At 50.1% G+C, this 13,551-nt stretch overlaps 1 protein-coding gene across 1 annotated transcript in view; it reads right to left on the reverse strand.

Moving 5' to 3' along the window:
- Positions 1-6,144, reverse strand: part of OSBPL11 (oxysterol binding protein like 11) — a 32,329-nt gene extending 26,185 nt beyond the window's left edge. The window contains exons 1-5 of the mRNA XM_073647548.1: positions 4,822-6,144; positions 1,501-1,569; positions 1,194-1,369; positions 1,030-1,109; positions 128-313 (exon numbers count right to left, since the gene is read on the reverse strand). Coding sequence (XP_073503649.1) covers positions 128-313; positions 1,030-1,109; positions 1,194-1,369; positions 1,501-1,569; positions 4,822-4,940 — 630 coding nt within the window. The 5' untranslated portion in view covers positions 4,941-6,144. The remainder of the gene's footprint in view (positions 1-127; positions 314-1,029; positions 1,110-1,193; positions 1,370-1,500; positions 1,570-4,821) is intronic.
- Positions 6,145-13,551: the final 7,407 nt, after the last annotated feature.

A 13,551-nucleotide genomic window follows, 5' to 3' on the forward strand; every position in this document is an offset into this window, starting at 1 on the left:
CTGACACCACAGCAATGACCCCTAGTGAGTGTGCGGCCGGGGCCCCGCAGGTCAGACCACCGCTCCTCACATGGACCCCCAGCCCTAAGAGCCGCAGCTGCCCCTGTGCCTAGACGGCCTCACTCACCTCCCGCACTTCCCCCAGGTGGTCCGGCGGGAGCATCGCGGCTCTCCTGCTGGTTGGCGCTGCGCGGTGGTGGCCAATGCTGAAGAACGATGGCGCATTCTGGCTGGGCCGGCGCTGGGATCCGGGGGAGCTGCCGCTGCCCTGAGACGCCAGCGAGAAGCTGCGGGACTTCAGTGGAGGATTGTTCTGCAGAAGAGGAAGATGGCGCATGACTGGAGGTCTGCATCCCACGCTCCCTGCCCCCCGAGGTGACTGGGGGTCTGCATCCCACGCTCCCTGCCCCCTGGGGTGACTGGGGGTCTGCATCCCACGCTCCCTGCCCCCCGGGGTGACTGGGGGTCTGCATCCCACGCTCCCTGCCCCCTGGGGTGACTGGGGGTCTGCATCCCACGCTCCCTGCCCCCTGGGGTGACTGGGGGTCTGCATCCCACGCTCCCTGCCCCCTGGGGTGACTGGGGGTCTGCATCCCACGCTCCCTGCCCCCCGGGGTGACTGGGGGTCTGCATCCCACGCTCCCTGCCCCCCGGGGTGACTGGGGGTCTGCATCCCACGCTCCCTGCCCCCCGGGGTGACTGGGGGTCTGCATCCCATGCTCCCTGCCCCCCGGGGTGACTGGTGGGGGGGGTCTGTATCCTGCCACTGGGGTGACTGGGGGGGGGGGGTCTGTATCCTGCGCTCCCTGCCACCGGGGTGACTGGGGGGGTGTCTGTATCCTGTGCGCCTTGCCCCCAGGGTGAGTCTGTATCCTGCGCTCCTTGTCCCCGGGCGTGACTGTGGGGGTCTGCTTCCTGCGCTCCCTACCCCCCAGTATGACTCCGCCCCCCCCGGTATGACTAACCCCAGTATGACTCCCCTCCCCCCGGTATGACTCCCCCTTCTCCCAGGTAAGACTCCCCCCTCACCTTGCCGATGGCCTCGGTGTGGTGCTGGGTGCAGATCTGCAGGCGGCTCACCCAGTGCTGTCGCTCTTTGGTGTCGGAGGCTGACGGGACACAAGGCACAGGGAGGGTTAGAGGCGGCGGACGCTCTGCAGGGTCGGGGTGCACCCCCCACATTCACCCCTCACCTCTCAGTTTGTACAGCTCTCCGCTGGCTGCATTGACGCTGAAGGTGTGGGAGTCTTCATCACTGGGGGAGATGACGGCCCCTGCCAGCTGCACCGTCCCCCGCGGCTTCTGGTTTTTCGACTGCTCATTCACAAAATATTCCAGCAGCCCGGCCTCATTGTTCAGGACGAAAAACCTGGAAGCGGGAGAAGAAGAGCGAAGCCCTGAGGTGACGAGGGCAGAGAGAGGGGACAGCGCTGCCCGGAGGTGGGACAGAGTCAGTACAGTGAACTCACACCAATATGGCCGCTCACGGCCCCCACCTACCTGAACTGCCAGCCGGTCACCAGGTTGGTGTACTTCATCAGGTAGCCGCAGATGTTCTCCATGTGATCGCTGTGGGGAGAGCAGAGGACGTGAGTCACCACAAAGGCCCCCAATGTTCCCCGACACAATGGATGAGGCCCGGCAACTAGCCCGCCAGGGTCACTGCTCCGGCAACTAGCCCGCCAGGGTCACTGCTCCGGCAACTAGCCCGCCAGGGTCACTGCTCCAGGGACTTCGTCTTCACAGTGCACCGGCCTCTATAGCTGTAGACTCAATATGGGGGTTACATGTGTCCTTGGGGGCAACATCTGTGCAGCACAGGGGAGCCTCCAGACACAAGGGGCGCCGCAGCCAGTCCCGTCACTACACCCCCTGATGTCCGCCTGCTTGTGACCCTGCACCCATCCGGGTGGACGGGATCCGACATTTCCAGATGGTGATCGGCTTGTCACTGGCGTCTCGCCACAGGCCACTTTCAGGGCCCATAGTGGGGCAATTGCCTGCCTGACTGATGATGTATGGGGGGGGGCACCTCTACAACACACGGAGCTAATACTGGATCAGCGTCATGGTGACGTCCTCATCCTAAGGAGGGCAGAGGTCACAGGTCTCCTGAAGACCACCAGGAGCGACGAAAGCCCCCCAACATGAGAGGTCACATGCCCCACCATATCCCCACAGACCCGTGGTCTCCAACCTGTGGAGAGACTACAAGTGCAAGCTGTTGTGGAGGCTACTAGTCAGGGAGAGCGGCCATCATTCTGTAGGTGCTCCTATACGTGTCTGATGTCGGATGGCCGTGCCTCGGTGGGCACCTGTGGGACCCTCCGCTAACAGGGACGATGCCCCCCATTTTGCGCCTTTTCACGCCCTTGTTTCTTGCTTTCGTCTCCGGTCCTTCGCCGTCGGCCGCTTTCCTTATCCGGACGTCTCAGTTCATCACTTGTGGCTTTGCAGAACGTGGCACTTTTATTCCGCAGCTCCGGCCCTCGAGGACAATAAAATCTAAAATCTACAATTTTATATTTCTGCGGCTGAAGACAAACGTGCGACAATTTATAGGATCGCGAGATAAAGAGAGAAAACGGCAACAAAAAGAGAAAAAAAAACACCCGAATCCGCTGTAGTTTTCCAGGTGTCACCGTTCTTATGAACCTCGCCCTGCTCTCACAGCTGAGGGTCTGCTACAATTGCATCCAACTGTAACCAGTGTGTCAGCTTATGTAAACCAAGCCCCCAGATAACATCACACAGACCAACATCACACAGACCCCCAACACTGTGGTGATGGGTAAAGGCCCCGTCACACATAACGAGATCGCTGATGAGTCACGTTTTGGTGACGCAATAGCGATCTCGCTAGCGATCTCGTTATGTCTGACAGGTAGCAACGATCAGGCCCCTGCTGTGAGATCGCTGATCGTTACAAAGCTTCCTGGACCATTCCTGGGTCGTTGCGCTCCCGCTGGGCAGTGTGCATCGCTGTATTTGACACCTCATCAACGACCTCGTTAGCGATTCACTGAGACATGTAGGCGTGCATAAATTGGACTTTTCCGCGCCCCTCGTCCCCGATTGGTGGTCGCTACTGCGTCCTTGTTTTTTCAGATCCCACCAGCGTTCTCCGGCTGTGACTCCACTTTGAACAAATCAGACATCTTTAGCGAAGTAGGTATTGTTTGGGGTCTCAAATGAGTTTCCATTTTTAATTCATTTATAGGACATCTACCAATTATCTGCTATCATTGCTCTTCAGGGAGTGAGGCCTTGGCTTCAATAGCGATTTCGTTATGTGTGACGGGGCACCAGGACCGTTAAAATACTGGCAGCAGTTGTCGCAGCAGGTCTTCGCATCATGGGTGTTTCTGCCATGTCCCACTGGTTGAAGGCCTGCAATTGCAGGATCGTTTGCACGTTATTCACCGAGCTCCACTTCCCCATTGGCTCGGTCCACAGAGTCCACAAAGCCAGGCGGACAGTACGTAATTGCATCACGTCGACGAAGAAAGTTTTGAAGCGTGCAACAGGCCAAAAGAACAGAGTCTATTGATTTAAGCTTCATGTTAATTGGCGTATGAAAAACTCTGAAGCGGTTGGCCACGACAGCGTGTCAGAAAACGTGCTGTGTGGGTGTGTGTGCACGAGACCCCTAAAATATCTGCCCATGCAAAAGCATATATATACAGATAGAAGCCAAGCCCTCCCTCCCTGAAGAGCAATGATAGCAGATAATTGGTAGATGTCCTATAAATGAATTAAAAATGGAAACTCATTTAAGACCCCAAACAATACCTACTTCGCTAAAGATGTCTAATTTGTTCAAAGTGGAGTCACAGCCGGAGAACGCTGGTGGGATCTGAAAAAAACAAGGACGCAGTAGCGACCACCAATCGGGGACGATGAACGCCGAAAAGTCCAATTTATGCACCTCTACGTGTCTGTTCTGAATCGCTAGCGAGGTCGTTGACAAGGTGTCAAATACAGCGATGCACACTGCCCAGCGGGAGCGCAACGACCCAGGAATGGTCCAGGAAGCTTTGTAACGATCAGCGATCTCACAGCAGGGGCCTGATCGTTGCTACCTGTCAGACATAACGAGATCGCTAGCGAGATCGCTATTGCGTCACCAAACCGTGACTCATCAGCGATCTCGCTAGCGATCTCGTTATGTGTGACGGGGCCTTAAGAGCAGGAGGCGAGCAGCCACAGGCGGACCCCCAGCCCACTTTGTACCTGCATCGACACACTGTAACACGCCTGCTTGTAAGATCCTCACATTACATGACCCCAGCACTTCCCGATACAAAGTTTCCAATGAAAGCTCAGAACACAGAAATCCACATTCACTTCCCCTTCACAGAAAGTCACATATTAACCCCGCGCCGGCCTCGCTGCCGGGGTCACACACTGGACTCCGAGCCTGTAACCCATGGAAAACAGCGAAGAAGGTCACATGACCGCGGCCCGGTATTCAGGAGCATTACCCCCGAGGAGCGCGGTGTGAGGCCACCTGAGAACGGGTGCAGATCGCTCCGAGCGTCCACGCTATGTATATATGTACTGTATATAGCTCTGCCGCTGTGCGCTATCCGGCCGCCTGTTACATAGAGGACACCTGTGCAAACCTCAAGGCCAGTGGTGCGGGGCGGCAGAAGGCGCGGGGCGGCGCTCCTCAGCGGCAGAAGGCGCGGGGCGGCGCTCCTCAGAGGCAGAAGGCGCGGGGCAGGGGCTCCTCAGCGGCAGAAGGCGCGGGGCAGGGGCTCCTCAGCGGCACAGCTAGACAGTGACGTCCTGAGGAATGATGCCGCTCCGGGCACTCACCTGTACTGCCACACTTTGCTGCTCACCCCCCGGGGCGGCACTCGGTGGTTGTGGGGGCTCGGGGTCTGATCCAGCTTCCCATCGCTGTCAGAGACTCTGAGTGGGGGGTCTGCCTGCATCCTGGGTCCAGTGCGGTAACGTGCTGATGTCACTCGTCTCTCATGCGCAGTCTATGAGATGTCTGATGATAGAGAGCAGTCTCTCAATCGTCAGACGTCTGTTTTTTCCAGGTATCAGCTCTCTCTCAGATGTCTCTCTCTGTTGTCAGCTGTCTCTCAGTTTTTGGATGTCTGCTGTCGCCTGTCTCTCAGTTATCGGCTGTTGGAGGTCTCTCTCTCAGTTGTCTCTTTCTGTTGTCGCCTGTCTCTCAGTTATCGGCTGTTGGACGTCTCTCTCTCGGTTGTCTCTTTCTGTTGTCGGCTGTCTCTCAGTTATCGGCTGTTGGAGGTCTCTCTCGGTTGTCTCTTTCTGTTGTCGCCTGTCTCTCAGTTATCGGCTGTTGGAGGTCTCTCTCTCAGTTGTCTCTTTCTGTTGTTGGCTGTCTCTCTCAGTTATCGGCTGTTGGACGTCTCTCTCTCAGTTGTCTCTTTCTGTTGTTGGCTGTCTCTCTCAGTTATCGGCTGTTGGACGTCTCTCTCTCGGTTGTCTCTTTCTGTTGTCGCCTGTCTCTCAGTTATCGGCTGTTGGACGTCTCTCTCTCGGTTGTCTCTTTCTGTTGTCGCCTGTCTCTCAGTTATCGGCTGTTGGAGGTCTCTCTCTCGGTTGTCTCTTTCTGTTGTCGGCTGTCTCTCAGTTATCGGCTGTTGGAGGTCTCTCTCAGTTGTCTCTTTCTGTTGTCGCCTGTCTCTCAGTTATCGGCTGTTGGACGTCTCTCTCTCGGTTGTCTCTTTCTGTTGTCGCCTGTCTCTCAGTTATCGGCTGTTGGAGGTCTCTCTCTCGGTTGTCTCTTTCTGTTGTTGGCTGTCTCAGTTATCGGCTGTTGGACGTCTCTCTCTCTGTTGTTGGCTGTCTCTCGGTTGTCGGACGTCTCTATGTACAGGGGCAGCACTATGTATCTGGGTGGGGTCTGTAGATTACAGGGGGTCTATAGGAGGCTGCTGCGCGTTATACTGGGGCCGCATGTGAGGTCACATGACCGCTGGGGGGCGGCTGTATAGGTCACACCGGCCACTCGCTCTCTGGGCGCTGGATGCACGGGCGGCTCCGCTCTCCGTCACCAGCTCCCGCCGCTGCTCCCCGCTTTCTCCATGACGCCCCCGCAGTGTTCCCTCTGCAGGGCGAGAAGCCTTTCGTCACTTCCGGGTTACGCACGGCGTCCTCACGCACACATCCGTGGGACGCCATATTGCTTCCTGGAAACTGCCCTGAAGAGGGCGGGTCACGTGACCGGAGTGTTCGCCGCTTACTTGTACGCACGAGACAGAAGAGACGAGACGTCGCCGGGAGGTTTCTACATAAGAGGCTCCGCCCCCAGAGGTGTGAGGAGGGAGGAGGACACAACCAGGACAGGCAGAAGCTCCTGCAGCTCCTCTAATGTTGCTGTCGTCTCTTCTCTTTTCATCAATGTTTGAGGGACGTCCAGTTCTGGGTAATGTCACTGTTCTGTCAGATTTCAGCCTCTTCTTGATGTCTTCAGTGTCCATGGTAGACCCGATGGCTGGGAAATGTTTTTGCACCTTCTCCTGACTGACAACTTTCCTCACTGAGATCCTCTGCTGTGTTGTCAGCTGTTTATGGACCAGAAAATGTCAGGAAAATCCCCCTAGAGCAGCGACACTTTCTCTGGGGTTAATGAGAATCGCTGTAAATGACGGCGGCCGAGCGCTGACTACTGTGTAACATGGGAGAATGTGATCGGCTGATTCTGAGCACATCAGCCCCGATTAAAAGAGGGTGTGCAGACTTATGCAACCACATTATGTTAGTTTTATTTCCCCCTCACAATTTTCCGTTTGTTCCCCTCTGGGTTTGTACAGATTATGGCGACATTAAAGAACTGTAAATCCACAGACTGGGGCATCACCGCTCCGTTTTATAAGCCACAGAAATCCACGATTTGTGAAATAGATCACTAATTGCAATCGTTTTATTAACGTTCTTCCCTTTAGTTTAGTGCAAGTTGTCTGAAATACGTCTCAGTAATGTGTCCAAGGGAGACATTACTGATACACACCCCGGCAGAATTTTTCCTTTCTTGACCTTGTTTCAGAGAATATGAATGATAACCATAAACCTTTTTCTCCCCTCATGGTTACTGGTTGGGTGAAGCCATTTATTGTGTTTTCTCTTTTTAAAGCTTAATGACAACCAAAAACATCCAAATGATCCTGATCAGAAGTTCACATACCCCGGTGATTTTGGCCTGATAACATGCACAGAATTTGACACAAATGGGTTTGAATGGCTACTAAAGGTAACATCCTCACCTGTGACCTGTAATCAGTGTGTGTGCATAAAAGCTGAGTGAGTTTCTGGGATCCAGACAGACTCTTGCATCTTTCATCCAGACACTGACGTTTCTGGATTGTGAGTCATGGGGAAAGCAAAAGAATTGTCAACGGATCTACAGGAAAAGGTAGTTGAACTGTATAACACAGGAAAGGGATACAAAAAGATATCCAAGGAATTGATAATGCCAGTCAGCAGTGTTCAAGCTGTGATTAACAACTGGAAAATAATAATAATAATAATAATAATAGTTTATTTTTATAGCGCCAACATATTCCGCAGCACTTTACAAATTTTAGGGGGGACATATACAGACAATACAGAATAAGCATATCTCATATCGAAAGGAGTGAGGGCCCTGCTCGCGAGCTTACAGTCTATGAGGAAGTGGGGGAGACAAAAGGTAAAAAGTACATATATTGTATAATGCAGCCTTGATATACTGAATAGGATAAATAATAATACATGGACTGGTTGCCAGCCAGTATGTGTGCAGCCCTGACAGAGGCTTTTATGTGCATGGTTGGTTTGAACCCGAAGTTGAAGAAGATTTTAATATGGGGGAAAGCTGGGATGGACAGAGTGTGTTTAGGTGATACGCCAGTCTAAAGAAATGTGTTTTTAGGGTTCGCTTGAATCTGTGGGTATTGGGAATTAATCGAACTGTCCTGGGTAGTGCATTCCAGAGAATTGGCGCAGCACGCGAGAAATCTTGGAGACGGGAGTGGGAAGTTCGGATTATGGAGGATTTTAGTTTCAAGTCATTTGCAGAACGGAGGGCACGTGTAGGGTGGTAGACTGAGACAAGGGAGGAGATGTAGGGGGGTACTGAAGCATGGAGCGCTTTGTGGGTAAGCGTGATAAGTTTAAAACGAACTCTATATTGGATGGGCAACCAATGCAATGACTGGCACAGGGAAGAGGCATCTGAGTAGCGGTTGGCGAGGAATATGATCCTGGCTGCTGCGTTCAGGACGGATTGGAGAGGGGAGAGTTTAGTAAGAGGGAGACCGATTAGTAGAGCGTTGCAATAGTCAAGACGAGAATGAATAAGAGCGACAGTAAGAGTTTTTGCCGAGTCAAAGGTGAGAAAAGTCCTGATTCTTGAGATGTTTTTGAGGTGTAGATGACATGAACGAGCGAGTGATTTTATGTGAGGAGTGAAAGAAAGATCTGAATCAAAAATGACCCCAAGACAGCGGGCTTGTTGCTGGGGAGTAATGGTTGAGCCACAAACGGAGATGGCAATATCGGGCACAGGTAGATTAATGGAGGGAGGAAAGACGAGGAGTTCAGTTTTTGACAGATTCAGTTTTAGGTAGAGGGAGGACATAATGTTAGACACAGCAGAAAGACAATCACTGGTCTTTTGTAGTAATGCAGGGGTGATGTCCGGAGCAGAGGTGTATAATTGGGTGTCATCAGCATAGAGATGGTACTGAAAACCGAATCTACTGATTGTTTGTCCAATAGGAGCGGTGTATAAGGAGAAAAGAAGGGGGCCTAGGACTGATCCTTGAGGAACCCCGACAGTAAGAGGAAGGAGAGAGGAGGAGGAGCCGGCAAAAGACACAGAGAAGGAGCGGTCAGAGAGATAAGAGGAGAACCAGGAGAGAACCGTGTCCTTGAGGCCAATAGTGTGGAGCATAGTGAGGAGGAGCTGATGATCCACAGTGTCGAATGCTGCAGAGAGATCCAGGAGAATCAGCAGGGAGTAGTGACCATTAGATTTAGCTGTTAGTAGATCATTAGAGACTTTAGTGAGGGCAGTTTCAGTAGAATGTAAAGAGCGGAAACCAGATTGTAAAGGGTCAAGAAGAGAGTTGTCTGAGAGATAGCGGATTAGACGGGAGTGGACCAGGCGTTCCAGGAGTTTAGAGATAAAGGGAAGATTGGAAACAGGTCTGTAGTTGGCCGTGCAGTTCTGGTCGAGGGATGGTTTTTTAAGTAATGGTTGTATGCTGGCGTGTTTAAAAGAAGAGGGAAAGATACCAGATGAGAGGGAAAGGTTGAAAATTTTAGTTAGGTGAGAGGTGACAGCTGGAGCAAGGGACTGAAGGAGATGTGAGGGAATAGGGTCGCTGGTGCAGGTGGTAGGGCGAGAAGATGCAAGGAGCCTGATCACTTCATCTTCCGTGACTGGTTCGAAGTCAGAAAATGAGCAAGATACAATGTGGCGGGGGGGAGCATGCATAACATTTGGGGATTGGGAGAAAATTTCCTGTCGGATATGGTCAATTTTTTCTTTGAAATAGTTAGCCAGATCGTCAGCGCTGAGGTCGGTGGTCGGGGCCTGTGCTGTTTGATTGAGGAGAGAATGAAACGTGTCAAAGAGTCGTTTAGGATTATTGGAAAGTGAGATGATGAGGTTGTTAAAGTAGGTTTGTTTGGAGAGGTGAAGGGCAGAGTTATATGTTTTCAGCATAAATTTATAGTGGAGGAAATCTTCGGGCAGATTTGATTTTCTCCACAGCCGTTCAGCGCACCTGGAGTACCTCTGGAGAAGACGTGTTTGAGGCGTGTGCCAGGGTTGTCGCCGTCTATGCCGAATTGTTCTTTGTGTAGGAGGTGCGGCTTCATCCAGGGCGCATAGCATTATTTTGTTATAATGCTTCAATGCAGAGTCGGGACATGAGAGGGAGGAGATTGGGGCCAATGATGATTGCAACCTTTTTATAAATTTCTGGGTGTTAATGGCGCGTATATTTCTATAAGTGTGGACGGTGGGAGTGTCTTGAGTAGAGTCACAGTTCTTGACAGAGAATGAAAGAAGATTATGGTCAGAGAGTGGAAGGGGAGAGTTAGTAAAGTCATGTACTGAGCAAAGCCGGGAGAAGATCAGGTCCAATGTGTTCCCGTCCTCATGTGTAGGAGAATTAGCAAGCTGTGAAAGGCCGAAGGAGGAGGTTAATGATAAAAGATGCGTGGCAGATGGGGAAAGAGGATCGCCAATTGGGATGTTAAAGTCTCCCATGATTATCGTGGGGATGTCGCAGGATAGAAAATTTGTAAGCCAGGCAGCAAAGTGATCCAGGAATTGACGGGAGGGACCTGGAGGGCGATAGACAACCGCCACTCGCAGGGAGAAGGGCCGGTAGAGTCTGACTGTGTGGGCCTCAAAGGATGGGAAGATAAGGGAGGGTACAGGGGGGATAACCTGAAAAGTACATTTTGTTGAAAGAAGCAGACCAACACCTCCACCTGATCTGTTGTCAGGTCGCGGGGTATGAGAGAAATGTAGGCCACCATAGGAGAGAGCTGCAGCGGCGGTGGTGTCCGACTGCTGGATCCAGGTTTCAGTGAGAGCCAGAAGGTTGAGGGAATTAGAGAGGAAAAAGTCATGGATGTAAGAGAGTTTATTACAAGCTGAGCGCGCATTCCAAAGGGCACAGCTGAATGAGACAGAAGATATGCAGGGAATATGAATGAGATTAGCAGGGTTTCTGAATGTAACAGGGAAAGAGTTAGTGTTATTATTACTGGAGGGTCCTGGGTTGGGAGAAATATCACCTGCGACTAATAGAAGGAAGATACAGAGAGTGAGCAGATGATTGAGTGATTTGTGAGAGCGTTTCCTGTGTTGTATGGTGGGAATGAATGGATCTGCGTGGTATAACATTGTGAATAGAGCATGAGAGCTGTACATAGGAGAAGAGAGGAGTGAGGGATTAATATGGATGAAGTGTGCCGCATTTGTGGGAGAACGGTGAATGTGGATGATTGTAGCAACCAGAAAATAAATGGCACAGATACAAATGGTGAATACTGTTTGCCAAAAAGATGACCTGGAAGCAAGTTTGTTGGTTTGTCTTGCATGTCTTACCTGTCTCCTGCCCTGTCCAACTGCCATTTTCTAACTGCCAGGGCACTTTGCTAAATTATGGCACTTCGATAAAGTATGCATAAATGCTATATGCATAAATGCCCCCGCATAAATGCTGCCCCTTAGCAAAGTCTCAATATATAGGGACGTATCTGCTTAGAACTGCACAGATTTAACTCATTAACAATCAATCACTAGCTTAAAAGACAACAGGAGACCATAAAGTGCAGGGGGAAAAAAAAAAAACAGACTAGTAAACTCAGCATGGATCATAAACTCTTAAAGTAAGTGTGATGACCTTTAAGTATCATGGAATAAAAAAGCTAGAGGAGTGAAAAAATATATATCAGAAATTGATAGGCTGCAGAGCATTGCATGGAGATATAATGCAGTTTTCAGGACAGATCACACAAGCAGTGTAAAATATATACCAGAAATTGATAGGCTGCAGAGCATTGCATGGAGATATAATGCAGTTTTCAGGACAGATCACACAAGCAGTGAAAAATATATACCAGAAATTGATAGGCTGCAGAGCATTGCATGGAGATATAATACAGTTTTCAGGACAGATCACACAAGCAGTGAAAAATATATACCAGAAATTGATAGGCTGCAGAGCATTGCATGGAGATATAATGCAGTTTTCAGGACAGATCACACAAGCAGTGAAAAATATATACCAGAAATTGATAGGCTGCAGAGCATTGCATGGAGATATAATGCAGTTTTCAGGACAGATCACACAAGCAGTGAAAAATATATACCAGAAATTGATAGGCTGCAGAGCATTGCATGGAGATATCATGCAGTTTTCAGGACAGATCACACAAGCAGTGAAAAATATATACCAGAAATTGATAGGCTGCAGAGCATTGCATGGAGATATCATGCAGTTTTCAGGACAGATCACACAAGCAGTGAAAAATATATACCAGAAATTGATAAGCTGCAGAGCATTGCATGGAGATATCATGCAGTTTTCAGGACAGATCACACAAGCAGTGAAAAATATATACCAGAAATTGATAGGCTGCAGAGCATTGCATGGAGATATCATGCAGTTTTCAGGACAGATCACACAAGCAGTGAAAAATATATACCAGAAATTGATAGGCTGCAGAGCATTGCATGGAGATATCATGCAGTTTTCAGGACAGATCACACAAGCAGTGAAAAATCAGGGGCTCTGTAAAAACCAAACCACGGTCAGGTAGACCAACAAAAATTTCGGCCAGAACTGCCAGGAAAATTGTTCGGGATGCAAAGAAAAACCCTCAAATAACATCAGCTGAAATTCAGGACTCTCTGAAAACTAGCGGAGTGGCTGTTTCAAGATGCACAATAAGGAGGCACTTGAGGAAAAATGGCTGCATGGTCGAGTCGCCAGAAGAAAGCCATTACCAGCCACAAAGTATCTCGCCTACAATACGCCAAACAGCACAGAGACAAGCCTCAAAACTTCTGGAACAAGGTCATTTGGAGTGATGAGAACAAAATTGAACTTTTTGGCCACAACCATAAACGTTACATTTGGAGAGAGGTCAACAAGGCCTATGATGAAAGGAACACCATTCCTACAGTAAAGCATGGAGGTGGATCACTGATGTTTTGGGGATGTGTGAACTACAAAGGCACAGGAAACTTGGTAAAAGCTGAAGGAAAGTTGAATGCAGCACGATATCAGCAAATACTGGAGGCAAAATTGCACTCATCAGCCCGGAAGATGCGCATCGGACGTAGTTGGACGTTCCAACATGATAATGATCCAAAACACAAGGCCAAGTCGACCTGTCATTGGCTCCAGCAGAACAAAGTGAAGGTTCTGGAGAGGCCATCTCAGTCTCCTGACCTCAATATCATTGAGCCACTCTGGGGAGATCTCAAGCGCGCAGTTCATGCTGGACAGCCCAGGAATTTACAGGAACTGGAGGCTTTTTACCAAGAAGAATGGGCAGCTTTACCATCTGAGAAAATAAAGACCCTCATCCACAACTACCACAAAAGACTTCAAGCTGCCATTGATGTTAGAGGGGGCAATACACGGTATTAAGAACTGGGGTACGGGAACTTCTGATCAGGGTCATGTGGATGTTTTTGGTTGTCATTAAGATTTAAAAAGAGAAAACACAATAAATGGCTTCACCCAACCAGTAACCATGAGGGGAGGAAAAGGTTTATGGTTATCATTCATATTCTCTGAAACAAGGTCAACAAAGGAAAAATTCTGCCGGGGTGTGTAAACTTTTGAGCACAACTGTATATTATTATTCCCGGTGTCCTGGGGGGACATGACTGATATACACTGCTCAAAAAAAATAAAGGGAACCCTGAAATCCCCCATCATAGATGTGAATGATGAAATCTTCTCATTGAATACTTTGTTCTGTAGAAGCTGAATGTGCTGACAACAAAATCACACAAAAATCATCAATGGAAATCACATTTATTAACCAATG

The sequence above is a fragment of the Phyllobates terribilis genome, unplaced genomic scaffold (assembly GCF_046119375.1).
Source record: "Phyllobates terribilis strain yellow unplaced genomic scaffold, ASM4611937v1 Scaffold_9__5_contigs__length_417890890, whole genome shotgun sequence".
Lineage (NCBI taxonomy): Eukaryota > Metazoa > Chordata > Amphibia > Anura > Dendrobatidae > Phyllobates > Phyllobates terribilis.